This window comes from Littorina saxatilis, linkage group LG1 (assembly GCF_037325665.1).
Source record: "Littorina saxatilis isolate snail1 linkage group LG1, US_GU_Lsax_2.0, whole genome shotgun sequence".
Taxonomy (NCBI): Eukaryota; Metazoa; Mollusca; class Gastropoda; order Littorinimorpha; family Littorinidae; genus Littorina; species Littorina saxatilis.
Window position 1 is genome coordinate 17,100,407 of NC_090245.1, and position 14,788 is coordinate 17,115,194.

The 14,788-nt window shown below is 43.8% G+C and overlaps 1 protein-coding gene and 1 long non-coding RNA gene across 2 annotated transcripts in view; both read left to right on the forward strand.

Moving 5' to 3' along the window:
* LOC138963143 (uncharacterized) overlaps nucleotides 1–12,889 on the forward strand; it is a 94,099-nt gene extending 81,210 nt beyond the window's left edge. Inside the window, exons 4-7 of the mRNA XM_070335180.1 lie at nucleotides 6,258–6,352; nucleotides 6,969–7,101; nucleotides 8,950–8,999; nucleotides 9,510–12,889. Of these exons, the coding sequence (XP_070191281.1) occupies nucleotides 6,258–6,352; nucleotides 6,969–7,101; nucleotides 8,950–8,999; nucleotides 9,510–10,441 (1,210 nt within the window). The 3' untranslated portion in view covers nucleotides 10,442–12,889. The remainder of the gene's footprint in view (nucleotides 1–6,257; nucleotides 6,353–6,968; nucleotides 7,102–8,949; nucleotides 9,000–9,509) is intronic.
* Nucleotides 7,482–7,747, forward strand: LOC138961413 (uncharacterized). Its single transcript, XR_011454180.1, has 2 exons — nucleotides 7,482–7,628; nucleotides 7,665–7,747. It is a non-coding gene; the product is annotated as an uncharacterized lncRNA (long non-coding RNA).
* Nucleotides 12,890–14,788: the final 1,899 nt, after the last annotated feature.

Genomic DNA, 14,788 nt, shown 5'->3' on the forward strand with positions numbered 1-14,788 from the left:
GGATTTCCGCAACTTGAAGATTCTATTTGAACATCAAGATCCCACCGCGTAAACCGATTAAAAGTCAACGCCATCAAAACTGATCGTTTTCTGAAGCCGCGCGATCATATAGGTGTCAGTAATTTGGTCCTGTACTGGGATTTTTCGGCTTACCAGAACTCTACGGTGGATTTCCGCAAAGATTCGACCAAAACATGAAATTCCCTAAGAGTAAACTTATATGCAATCAACGCCGTCAAAATCATTTCCAGTGAAACCACACCGTCAAGGAAAGTCGGTGCTGTGTCGGGATACTCTGGTTCAATTGGATTCTCACACTTGTCCATTCTGTTGAACATCAAAATCCCCAAAAGCGTATATAAGCTGATTTGAGTCAACGCTATCAGTGTCGTTGTCTAAAACCACACCACCCGTGTAGGTGTCAGTAATTCGGTCCCGTAACATCTGCTCTTCGTAAAAGACGGCAAAGACAAATGTTTTACGTCTTTACCTGCGCTTATTTCTTCTCACTGCCGGGCGAAGTGTCTTGTCTAGGAGCGGGGGGCCACCGGTGTACAAGCAATAACAAACAGCCCGAGAACACGCATAAACCTGGACCTGCTCTGAAAACAAACTAGCTTCCCATCTTTCTCTGTCTTCTGATTTTTTTTTCGGAGGCTTTGTCGATTATTTGGTGAAGAGGAAGATGTAAGCAACGTTTGGAAGGGGTAGGGGTGGGAGGAGAGGGGTTAGAGGTGGGGGAGGTAAGGGGGTGGATTCAAGGCCACTAAAATCTTGCAAATTTTCCAGACGCTTAGCCTGAAGTGTGTCAGGTTTCCCCATGCTTCCGCTAATTACTCGAATTGCTTCTCTTCCTGTCAGCCTGAAAGTGTCTTTTTCGTCCTCGTTTTTCTTCAAATTATGTGCGTTTAGCAGCTCTCGTAGTTTTATTGTTTTCGAACTTTTTGTGAAATCTTTTGGGGTTGGGGTTGGGGGGTTTGGGAAGGATTGATTTCTGTATGTGTGTGTGTGTGTGTGTGTGTGTGTGTGTGTGTGTGTGTGTGTGTGTGTGTGTGTGTGTATGTGTGTGTGGAGGGGGGGTTTCTTTTTAAGTCAGCCTATTTGTTTTTGTTGTGTTTTTGCCGTATTGAAGTATCTTTACAGGATACCGTCGTGGAAGTTTGCAGATAATTTCCAATTTTTCTCTTTCCGATTTTTCCCTTTCAATCTATTTTTTGTCCTTCTTTTTTATGTCTATTTATTTATTTATTTGTTTCTTTTCTTCTAATGTTTAGCCCACCAGGTTTTTTTTAAAGGAGAAAAAGTGCATGCATTCTCATCATTCATTCGGTTTTCCATGCCAGCATTCTTAGAAAACCCGACGTTTCTTGTTCCTTGTAAATGACTTGCTTTTCTTGTTCTAATGAGAACTTTCCGTGTTCGTTTTTTTCTGGCACAAATCTGCAGAGAATCTGTGCGATCAGTCGTTCGTGCACATCACACACTTACCCACACCCTTCTACCAGTCCCGCCTTCTCGCCCCCCCCCCCCCCCCCCTCTCTCTCTCTCTCTCTCTCTCCTTGTCAAAATTGGAACAGCTAACCTCCTGAAACGTCAGAGGAATATGCTATTGAAGAAGTTTAAAAGCGAACCTGCGATAACATACACGACGGAGGACGGACTTGTGTGGGATACATGTGCATTCGTTACTGGAAGGTTTATGGCTGTTCGAATTATACTGTTCAAAAAAAGAAACGCATAGTTGCTACTTGCCAAATTTGTTTTATTTTTCGAAAAAATTAACAGAAAATCCAATATTTAGATTATTTGTTTGAAATTTGGTATGGACACAGTTGAATGCACACACAGTTCATTTGCATCTTCAAATCAATCAGTCAATCAATACGATTGGGTGCCGAGGCTGTCAAGTCAGTAGGGGGTGTGACTGCCTTGAGCAGCAACAACTGCCCGGCACCTTCTGGGCATGGACTGGATCAGATGCCGGATATCTTGCTGTGGGATGGTGTCCCACTCCTCCTGAAGTGCCTGCAATAGATCGCGGTGATTTGCCGGCGCTTCTTCTCGCCTGCGCACACGTCTGTCCAATTCATCCCAGAGGTGTTCTATCGGGTTCATGTCTGGCGACATGGATGGCCAGGGAAGCACCTGGACATGGTGGTCGGTGAGGAACTGGGTGGTGAGTCGTGCTGTGTGCGGGCGAGCGTTGTCCTGCTGGAAAATGGCATCCTGGTCAGCCAGAAGAGGAAGGGCGTGTGGGCGCAGAATTTCCTCCACGTATCGCTGGGCAGTTATGCGCCCTTGGACGTGCACCAAGGTGCTCCTTCCAGCGGTATTGATCGCCCCCCACACCATGACGCCTCCACCACCATGAACGGGAGCCTCATCCACACAGTTGGGCGCGTAACGTTCGTTTACTCTCCGGTAGACCCTCCTCCGACCATCATGTCGCTGGAGCAGGAAGTAGGACTCGTCGCTGAACCACACGTGTCTCCAGTGATTCCGGACGGTCCAGCGAAGGTGCTGGTTGCCCCACTGCACTCGGTTCTGGCGATGGCGGCGGGTGAGGACAGCTCCTCTGTGAGGTCTGCGAGCTCTCAAACCAGCTTCATGCAGGCGGTTCCGCACGGTCTGGTCCGATAATCGGTGTGGCCCGGGGAGTGCCTGGACAGAAGAGGAGGCCGACAGGAAACGATTCCGGAGGTGGCGGAGCCGTATGAAGCGGTCGTGAGCAGCAGTTGTCGCCCTTGGTCTTCCCGCTCGTGCCAAGTCAGCAACGGAGCCAGTGGCTTGAAACCTGACCCACAGTCTACTGATGGTGCTCTGGGACACGTGGAAGTGCCTGGCGATTGCACTTTGACTTTGGCCTGCTTGTAAACGACCCAATGCAATTTGGCGGTCTTCTCTGCTCAATCGGGCCATCTTTCGTCGCTGAATTGTCGTCTGATTTCTTTGTGGCGAACAATCCGCTTTTATGGGTTTTGGAAGACATGGTGAGAGCTCAATATTCCCCGAGTTTCACGAGATTACACTGAAGCATGACGAGTGGTCATGCCAAATGAGCAATTTTGACATTGTAGCCACTGATAACGCATGCGTCACGTGCAGAGCTCACTTGTGGCAATGAACGAAAGGTCGACGACCAGATAAACATTTTCTGCAGTTTGGTGGATATCCTTGTAGCCATATAACTAAATTAACCAAATATTACAAGCTATGCGTTTCTTTTTTTGAACAGTATATTTCCAAATATTTCTCTTTCTCGTGTGTGTGTGGGGGGGGGTGAGTGTGTGTGTATGAGTGTGAGTGTGAGTGTGTGTGTGTGTGTGTATGAGAGTGTGTGGGGATGTGTGTGTTTGTGTGTGTGTGTGTGTGTGCATGCGTTCGTACGTGCGTACGTGCATGTGTGTGTATGTTATACAACCAACTATAAAGAACAACAGTTTTTGCGTAAGACTTCGACAGCAAACTTCACTTCCAAATGTGACGGAGAGACTTTAGTGGCTTGCAGGTGTGTTCTTTAATCCTTGACCTTCTTCTGTAAGCTTTTTCTGTCTCTGTAAGTCTCTAGCGTGAGTTGCTCAACTCGTCAAGATTAAAGTGCCAGCCTCGTGGGGGAGATTTATTCCTTGCCGCGTGCCGCTTCGAGTGATGGAGCGTTACACCGGCTTTAAGTTTTATGCTGCACTTTGTCTTTTTTCTTAAAGCTCTCTCTATCTCTTTCGCTTTCTATCTCTTATTATCTGCTTCAAGGATTTTTCTTCTTCCTTTTCTGCTCGTCCGTGTTTGATTTAGTTGGGAATGCTTTTTCATGTTTCTATCTTCTTATCTATTTTGTTCTTTAATTTTGAGAATTTTGGTTGTTTGTTTTTCTTATGCGGTAATATTAAGAGCAGGTGGGTTTGTCACTCATTATTACACGAAGGCTCTCCGTTTATAAGTGGTATTCGGCCAATCTAGTCGACGCAGTAGACGCTGCACAGAGAGAGACAGACAGACAGACAGACAACCAGAGACAGATTGAGAGAGATGTCGAAAACTAAATAACCTAACAATGGCAGCGTAATAGGATCCAGATGGACATTTCTTACAGTCAGTCTCAGTCGGAGAGAGATAGAGAGAGAGATGTGGGGCAGAGAGAGACAGACAGACAGAGAAAGACGGAGAGTCGGTCCGTTGCAAAATACATACCAGTTTATGTTTCCCTCGGCAAAGACTTAACACTTTGGGTGTTATCTTTTTCCTTCTTGTCTAATGTATAAATTTCCATGTCTCCGTGGATGGAGGCTAGGTGCTAATGGAAGTCGTTCACATTTATATCCACACGAATCAAAGTGAGAGGTTTCCAGTCATACCTGTATTATCTGAGTCAGGGGAGGGACTGGAAAATGTGTGAAGAGCAGAGAGAGGATGAAAATGGAAAGTCAGAGATAGATCTTTGATGTTGTTCTTGTTCTTCTTGTTCTTGTTCTTGTTCATGCTCTCTTTGAAATCTGAAAGGTTTTAACGGAATGTTATGTGTAGGTTGAGAGTATTCGAGAAAGCCATTGTTATTTGTATGTCCGTGTATTCGTTGAGAATGATAACCCAATGTTCATCTTTATAAACTTCCTCTTGGAAGCCTAAGTTACAGCAGTGCAGTACTTGCAGAATAAAGAACAAGAATATATTGATGTATTCAACTCAGTCGAGTTATAAAACACACGCAGAAACCCTGAATTATTTTTGTTTTGTTTGTTTTTCTATGCTTGTTTGTTTTATTTTTGTAGTATCTGTACATGTAGTTTGACTTATCGTTACCACCACGGCCTTTCTTTGTACCCATACCCTTTATTCTTTACGCCCCTTTTGCACTCTAGCTGCCCCTTCCCACCCACACATGCACACGACAATAAAGAGACCCGTGGGCATGGAATCTGAACACAAGTCTCTCAGAAATACTACTAAATCAGTCCAAGTCATACCTCTCTCTCTCTCTCTCTCTCTCTCTCTCTCTCTCTCTCTCCCTTTCTCTCCCTTTCTCTCTCTATCTCTCCCCCCTCTCTCTCTCTCTCTCTCTCTCTCTCTCTCCCTCTCTCCCTCTCTCTCTCTCTCTGCAACCCTACCCCAGGGTGTCTTGCTTCCGTTTGCATGTGTACCCCATTTACATTGCTGGGCTGATGATCCCCCGCTCTGCTGCAGTGGGGTACGCACGTCTGGAATGGGTTTGTCGGGTGAATGAAAAAGGGATTCTCTGACTTCTGACAAATATTTCCTGGAGTGGAACAGCACGAGCTACCCGTGTCTTCGTCTCCAGCGCTGTCGGCGTTGTGGGGTCGTGGCGCAGTGCTTTCAGTTTCTGTCGAGACTCGTCAGTAGTTCAGGTCTGTGTGGTGATGATTTTGGGCTCATGGATCTGTGTTTGTTCTGGTACAAGAATGCTGCTAATTTTACATTTACGAATTGCCTTTCTTTTTCATTTTTGGTCCTGGGCAGAGTTTGGGTATGGGCAGGATGAGCGGGTTGGGAGCCCTCCTCAGGTGAGGATAATTTTTTTCTGCCGGTGAAAGGGGGTGTGGTTGTGGGCGTCGGAGGAGGTATAAGGTGTACCATCAATGCGCTGAAAGTATTCTGGTTCGCTGCAATGTGTGTGTATAGTTTATCATCTCTCAATATTGACTGGAGTTTTGGAGGTACAGAAGAAAAGAAGCTAAAATCCGAGATGCCGGGAGAGGGGGATGTTTGCTTTCTTACTACATGAAAATCAGGATTGGTTCGCTGATGATACACAAATTGTAAACATTCTGTGTCGACTGATTCCATTGCCCCCCCCCCCCCTACATCCTCTCTCTCTCTCTCTCTCTCTCTCTCTCTCTCTCTCTCTCTCTCTCTCTCTCTCTCTCTCTCTCTCCAGTCTCTCTCTCTCTCTCAGCTTTTCTCCAAGCAGCTTCAATCGTTTGCATTATATATATCTCTCTCTATATCTCTCTATCTCTCTATCTCTCTTTCTCTCTCTCTCTCTCTCTCTCTCTCTCTCTCTCTCTCTCTCTCTCTCTCTCTCTCTCTCTCTCTCTCTCTCTCTCTCTCTTTCTTCAAGCAGCTTCAATCGTTTGCATTCATATATCTAGAAGATTTTTCTGCAGCTGATTTCTGCCAGAAGGGAAATCTGTTTGAGTGCTCCCCTACCGCGTGAATCTTGTCTCTGTGGTTATTTTGGCTCATTTACGCCCAATTATCTGAACACCTCTCTCTAAATATCTTGTGATTTGTGTGTGTTACAGAATGGACCTTGTGGACCTGCCGTCACAAAAGGTAGTCACGTATCGCATGACCAAAGTCTGCTGTGAGGGAGACACCAAGTGCAAAGAAGCGGAAGGTAAGCTGGGTGGGGATCCCGGAAATAATTCTGCTTTGGCCTGCCTCTTTAAACAGCCATACCGTGTCCAGAGAACCTTTATTCGTTAAAATAAATGCAGACTGGGTAGCGCATGACTTCATCGATGCACGCTTACCCAAGAGATAGCAGCCCGAATTCATTTAAAAAAGTTCTACCTGGACAATAAGTATATATATACGCAAAACTAACACAAACAAACATCATTCATGGCCAGTGGTGGTATCAGCTGAAGTATAAACTTGCTTGCCCAGTGCAAAATAAGTTTGAGGAAAGATTTGCGGTTACTTGAAAATAATGGAAACGCGTCTGGTCACACTTATCTCTTGACTACAACAATGACAATTTCACCGTAAGTGTACCGCAACAATGGTCATTTCGCAGTTAATAAATTAAATGTTCATTTGTTACGTTTGTGTTTGCGTTGTTCTTTTTGGTGTCATTCGTCGCACTTACAAAAGTAAGTGTTCATTAGCTTCGTTTGTGTTTGTGTGATTCTTGCTGTTGTTCGTTTGTCCGTTCGTTTCATTTTCATAAGTGTTTTTGAAAAGTTTGCATTTTCATCAGTGTTTTTGAAAGCATGTCTTGTATTTTACAGCTAACGGCCTTGAGGCATCAGGACTGGACGTGTCTGACGAGAAGTTTCTAGCCATCGTTCTGGGGTCCACGGCCGCCGCTCTCTTCGTTCTCATCCTCGTCATCAGCATCAGTCTGTGTCGCAAGAAAAAACAGTCAGTATTGGATAATATTTTATTATATTACACAATAATGTTCACAACTCAAATTTAATGTTTTTTGTCCCTTTCTTTTCAGCAGTCTCCACAAAACTGTCGCATGCTAATGTAGCTTATATCGCAACTGTTTTGTTATATTTTAGGTTTATTAGATGGTAATTGATTATGTCTGAATTTTTTTTTTAAATCTGTTAGAAAAAGAAGCTGTCAGTACAACAATCTTCAGTTCCTTGTTTCACTGGTCTGCTGAGTCGGCATTCTCATGTTTTTACTTTCATATGAAAGCATCCTTGTGCCCGTACACTGTAAATAAGTAGAACATGTTAATTGCTGTAGGCAAAGGGTCAAAAACTTGATGGGTTTATTTCCTTCTAATAATAATAATAATAATGCAAACTTTTATAGCGCTATTCTAGAAAAATGTCTACTCTTAGCGCTTTACAATACATACATCGACCAAGCATACTATACACGCACAGGCAAAGAAACCGACCAAACATAACCAACAAACTATACATGCACAGGCAAAGAAAACGACCAAACATACAATACACGCACAGGCAAAAATAACGACCAAACATAAACAAACATACTATGACCAAACATAACCAACATACTATACGCGCGCAGGCAAAGAGAACAATCAGCACATGTAATAATTACTGACAACTAATAATGCAGGCATACAATGACAATCCAATACACAGCCCAGGCACAAGAACCACAATAGGCTTCTATATAAAAACGTGTCAACAATACTATTTACACACACACAAACAGTGCTGACACAAAGCGCAGAAAATATATATACACGTTATTGAGTCACTTGAGAAAAAGTGACTCTATGTAATCGGTCAGTGTTAGTCTGTCCGGCCGGCCGTCCGGCCGGCCGGCCGTCCGTAGACACCACCTTAACGTTGGACTTTTCTCGGAAACTATCAAAGCGATCGGGCTCATATTTTGTTTAGTCGTGACCTCCAATGACCTCTACACTTTAACGATGGTTTCGTTGACCTTTGACCTTTTTCAAGGTCACAGGTCAGCGTCAAAGGAAAAATTAGACATTTTATATCTTTGACAAAGTTCATCGGATGTGATTGAAACTTTGTAGGATTATTCTTTACATCAAAGTATTTACATCTGTAGCCTTTTACGAACGTTATCAGAAAAACAAGGGAGATAACTAGCCTTTTCTGTTCAGCAACACACAACTTAACGTTGGGCTTTTCTCGGAAACTATAAAAGTGACCGGGCTCAAATTTTATGTGAACGTGACTCATTGTGTTGTGAATAGCAATTTCTTCCTGTCCATCTGATGCCTCATATAATATTCAGAACTGCGAAAGTGACTCGATCGAGCGTTTGCTCTTCTTGTTTTAGGCACTAGGTAGGGGGTGAGGCGGGGCGGGATGGGGTGGGTGGATATGCTGGAGAGGAAATCATTCTACTTCTCTGTGTAAATACTGTTAGAAGAGCCTCCGGGCTTGCTGGGACCTAAAACAGCCAAGAATCACCCAATCATTTTGTTCGAGCTCATCAGTCTATCTTTGACTCCTTTCGCTTTGTACCAAAAACAGTGTTAGTGGAGTTTGATATTTCACGGGTTGTATGTTCGTGATCTGTCCCGAACAGGTGTTTTAGTTCAGTGACATTTCGTTACTGCTATGTAATGGAAATTTTTCGTAAATAACTCTGTCAGGATTTACAAGCGGAAGGGGGTAATTGCGCCCCGCTAACAACAACTCTTCCACAATGCTTGCAAATCCTGACAGAGTTATTTCCGAAAATCGTCTCTTATAATCTTGCTGTGGTTCCGCATCTGCATACCTTTGTGTTTGATTGCAGGTGTACACTGCTGTGCGAGGAGAGACGACACATCTATGCAAGTGCTGAAGGTACGTATTGCTAATTATGTTATACAGACAAAACACGTGAATCTAACACCCTCTCTTTTTAATGAGGCAGTGAGACATTTCAGGCAGTCACAATTCGTCATCCTACACTTAATCTTTGTTTTTAAATTCTCTTCTTTTCAAGTTTTTATTAAATGCTATGCAGTTTTGGGGCATGATCCTTCGAACTTTTCGAACTTTTAAAGAATTCAAAAGGATTGATATACTGTAAAGGATATACAAACTTCTATGAGTTTCTCAATATCGATACATGTAAGCTACGTCAGCCACGTTCTCAAGACAAAATCATATGTAGCAAACCATTCCCCTAAGAAAGAAAACAAGGTGCTTTTTCCATTACCTTTGATTTTACTTTCCTATATACGCTCCTGTACAGATGATAAACTCAAATTATACTACTGTATCAAATCAAATCAAATCAAATCAAATCAAATTAACTTTATTATCTCAAATCTGAGAAAATATATTCCACTATCTCTCCTTTGTCACCAGACCAAGACGAGTCATCAGAGCTGCATGGTCAGAAGGGGTGCGGGGCGGAGGCAGAAGAAGACGAGGAGGAGACGGAGAACAAGGTGTGCGGGGAGTCAGAGTACGCCGAGATCAACGACTCGGGCCTGCCCCGCTACACCGACATCTTCAAGGAGGAGGACCCCTTCACCAAGGCCACGGCCCCGCCCATCGCGTCGTACGAGTCACGCGCAGGGGCGGGGGACGGAGGAGGGGGGCGGGGCGCGACTGACGACAGCAACGTCAAGGAGGTGCTGCAAGGCACGGCTGACATCCTGGAGCGGGAGTCCAGGCAGCAGCGGACCGTCGTCGAGTCCAAGCAGTCTCGCGCTGCTGACGTCACAGGGGCCGATGACGCGGACTACTACAACGTCACGCAGGGCGAGGCCAGGAAGAAGGATGGGGGTGAAGGTGGGGCGGGAGAGGAGGCGGTGCTCAGTTTGACTAAAGACGATCCTGCCGTACTAACTGGCGGGGCCTCTGGTTCATCAGCCCCATCTTCCTCCTCCTCCCAAAGCAACAACCCCCACCACCACCACCACCTCCCCAAAGCCAATACAGATGACGGTGATAACAATAGCACTAGCTGTGATGTGTCTGGTAGCGTGGACAGAACCACAGAGCCTCTGCCACCGCTGCCATCACCATCCATGCCACAATCAGCAGCCAGCAAACAGTCCGAGGACAAGAAATCGTGCTCACCAGCCTCAGCCTACGAATCACTTGCTCACCACGGGGACAAAGACGATCACGAGTACCAGCGGTTGATCAACCGCAAGGGGAAAGGGGCGGCTGTCGTCCAGGACACTGAGATGAACGGCATCAGCAAAGATGCTGAAGAGGTAGGGTTCATGGACGATGACTACCCCACCATCCTGACAAACGGACATGCAGAGTCCACCGCGGACTGTTGAGGCAAGTAAACTAGGCGTACACTTTGCTTTTTCTCTCTCGAATAAATCGGTTCTGTAATGTCATGAGAAGCCAAGAATGTGAACAAGATGCTCGGAAGTCCTAACCAGCGGACATGCACAATCTACCGCGGAGTGTTGAGGAAAGTGAGCTCGGTCTACACTGTGCTTTTCCCTCGATACATCGGTTCTTTTTTGATGTAAGCATCAAAGATTGAAAGTATGATGACTGCTCCAGTCTCCTCGCCAACAGACGTGCAAGGTCTAACCCTGGTTAAAGAAAGCTTTGCTCTGTGAAATATGTCTTCACTGTGCATTCCTTGAATAAATCGGTTCTGTCATGCAGTCAAGAGTGAAAATATGGTGACTGCTTCTGTGTCCTCACCAACAGAAATGCAATGAGTGTAACCGCAGATTTGGGGGCAAGTATTCCCCTGTGAAACAAGTCTGTTCTGTGCGTTTTTTTCTGACAGATCAAATCTGTCATGTAGCAAATAATGAAGACTAAGATGTGAGGTACGATTACTGCTTCAAATCCCTTACTGTTTGATTCGCAGGATCCAACCACGGTTTGTTAACAAAAGTATTTCACTGCAGAGTCGATCTGCGCTTTTCTCAGATTCGTTCAAATGTTTTGGCTTAACGAAAGCAGTCAAGCATGAAAGTAACGGTGGCTGTTCAGAATTTTCACCATCGGAAGTGTAGAGTCTGTATAACTGTGGATCTTTTTGAAAAATATGTTCTTGTGGAGTCGATCTGAGCTTTTGGGAGATGATGGCAGCAAGAATGACTGAAAGAATGGTGACTACTCCAGCATCGTCATCATCGGACATGAGTTAACTGTTGAGGATTGTGATTTCCTTGTGGGAATGGCGCATTTCCTATTGTTTGTCTTTGATGTTATCAATGGAAAAATCTAAAGCTGGTACACAAGTTCTGTTCTCTCGAAATTCTCCAGCGAGCAATCTTTTTTGTCGAAGAAAGACCGTCTGCGGTGTGATTTTGCAATACAAAAAAAATTCCTCCGTGATAGAATTGTGCAGATTTGACGACGATTTTTGCTAACGATCAGTGGCCCGGAGGCGTGGGAAAATACAGATGAACTTGAGACGGTCTGGTTGTGGAGAGCAGAGTGCGTCGACACAGTTCGCTGTAAATACGCTCCGAGTGACAACATACAAAGAATGTCACTGGTCAACACATGTGGACGATGATTTCTCCATTACATTGAACAACAAAAGGGCCCAAATTTCGCGAATCGTCCAGAAAAGCATGTCACTACTAGGTACCCTACGTGCTTTCACTTGTCGACGAGCAGAAATGGGTGTTCTTCAGGAGCGCTCCCAGCAGGAAAATGGAAACTGGGAGAGTTGTGTTTCCATGACGCATTTGTCGACGAGCAGAAATGGTGTGTTCTTCAGGAGCGCTCCCAGCAGGAAAATGGAAACTGGGAGAGTTGTGTTTCCATGACGCATTTGTCGACGAGCAGAAATGGTGTGTTCTTCAGGAGCGCTCCCAGCAGGAAAATGGAAACTGGGAGAGTTGTGTTTCCATGACGCACTTGGCGCCGAGCAGAAATGGTGTGTTCTTCAGGAGCGCTCCCAGCAGGAAAATGAAAACTGGGAGAGTGTGTTTCCATGACGCACTTGGCGCCGAGCAGGGTGGGCAGCGCTGATGGTTTACTCGAAGACAAGTTGTTGACGCTCTTCAGCGAGAACTTACCTTCGAATATCTTGATAATGCAGGAGAGATCTGGACATTATAACTGGCCTGGTATGCACTGTCCTCCGCCTTCCTAGGGCACGTTTGGAAAATTCTGCATCTCGTATCATAAAAGGTTTTTTTGTGGGTTTGTTTTTTTGCTTTGTTTTTGTTGTTTTAGTTTTCTTTCAGCTTTTTGAAGAAAATAATTGTGTGAACGTGTGAAACAAATCTACATTTCGTATCGTGACAGACATGTGTGTTTTGTGTTTGATTTTATTGGGGGTTTTCTTTTTGTTTGGTCTAATTGAGCTTGAAGAGAAGAAGGCTTGAACATTAAATCATCAAGAAAGCTGTACTCGTACATGTCTGAAACGCTGTCCTAAGATTTTGTCTCCGATTTGTGGAGACGCGTCTTTGCTGTGTGCCCTGTGACACCTGCATAAACGATGCAAACTGAATGTGTCTGTTGAGAGGAGCGCTTTTCGGTGTGACTTTACTTTCCTGGAAATACACTGAGACAAAATGAAGCGCTCTTCAATTGGGATTTCCTTCTGGAACAAATGAAGGAACAAATGAAAAGATTACAACATGGGAACATGTTTTCCTTTTGGTGCATTTGTTATTCAAACGCCCTTTCAGCAACTCAGTTGCTTCAGCCAATTTTCACTTATGTTCGAACATGATGTCCGCAATTCTGTGCATTCATGTTGTTGTTAACTTACCATATTTATGGAATAGGTTATGGAATGCGGGGGGGAGGGGGGGGGGGGTCCGGATATGAGAGATTGTCTTGCCAGCTGTAATCTATCACAACTATAGCGACTAAAATAATGTATTCTCCGATGCAGGTATGTGCTTTTTGGACGAAGAAGGTAGGGGGGGGGGGGGTTAGAGGGAGGGAGAGAGAGACGGGTTTCAGCTGATAAAGAGAAAAAATAGCTCATAACTTCTGTGTTCAATGGAGTGTGTCGCCCTAACGCAGCGTGTGCTCATTAACACACATGAACTTCTCAAGGTATATCGCAAGATTTTCCCGAAGAAAATGACTTTTGCAGATAAATTCTCCGCCTGCTGCGTTGTATACTTTTTACATTTAGTCAAGTTTTGACTAAATGTTTTAACATAGAGGGGGGAATCGAGACGAGGGTCGTGGTGTATGTGTGTGTGTCTGTCTGTCTGTCTGTCTGTTTGTGTGTGTGTGTAGAGCGATTCAGACTAAACTACTGGGCCGATCTTTATGAAATTTGACATGAGAGTTCCTGGGTATGATATCCCCGGACGTTTTTTTCCATTTTTTCGATAAATACCTTTGATGACGTCATATCCGGATTTTTCTAAAAGTTGAGGCGGCACTGTCACACCCTCATTTTTCAATCAAATTGATTGAAATTTTGGCAAAGCAATCTTCGACAAAGCCCGGGGTTTGGTATTGCATTTCAGCTTGGTGGCTTAAAAACTAATGAGTGAGTTTGGTCATTAAAAATCGGAAACTTGTAATTTAAATTATTTTTTTATTAAACGATCCAAAAACAATTTCATCTTATTCTTCGTCATTTTCTGATTCCAAAAACATATACATATGTTATATTTGGATTAAAAACAAGCTCTGAAAATTAAAAATATAAAAATTATGATCAAAATTAAATTTCCGAAATCGTTTTAAAAACTATTTCATCTTATTCCTTGTCGGTTCCTGATTCCAAAAACATATAGATATGATATGTTTGGATTAAAAACACGCTCAGAAAGTTAAAACGAAGAGAGGTACAGTAAAGCGTGCTATGAAGCACAGCGCAATCGCTACCGCGCCAAACAGGCTCGTCACTTTCACTGCCTTTTGCACTAGCGGCGGACTACGTTCAGTTTCATTCTGTGAGTTCCACAGCTTGACTAAATGTAGTAATTTCGCCTTACGCGACTTGTTATTGTTTATTTCCAATCGCCACACTTCACTCGCAATAAGAGTAATAATTGTGTAACTACTGTGATTACATTCTTTTTTGAATCAGTTGGTGAAAGTTAAGGTGTGATTACTTTTTTTATTATTTTTTTTATTACATCTTTTAAGTCTTGTCTGCGCATGGTGCGTCAGTTCTAAATTTGCAGGTTGAATACAAGCAGCAACAAAAAAATTAAACAAATTAAAGGGAGGGCGAGAGAGAGAGAGAGGGAGAGAGCGAGAGCGAGAGATTTGTTTCAATGGTTATAGGTGATATCTGTCATATATTGTACAGTACAGATTCAAATATTTATAAGGTAATCAGAGGTTTTTCACATTTTGAACTATGTCAATTTAATGTTTTCGGGTTTGTTTTGTTTTTTGGGAGGGGGGGGGGGGGTGTTGCTCAGCCATTATGTGTGATAGTTTTGTTTAACGTATTTTTCTTGAAGGAGTGCAAACAATGTCAACTTATTAATGTTTTCGAGTTTATTTTGGGGTGCACGGCAAGGCTGTGAGATGTGTTTTTTGTGTGTGTGTGATTTTTTAAGGAGTGCAAACGATGTAAATTTAGTAATGTTTTCGATTTTATTTTTGGGAACACGGCCCTTCTGTGAGATGTGTGTTTTTTTAATGTTTTTTTCTTGAAGGAGTGCAAACGATGTAAATTTCGTACTGTTTTCGGGTTTATTCGGCCATTCTGTGTG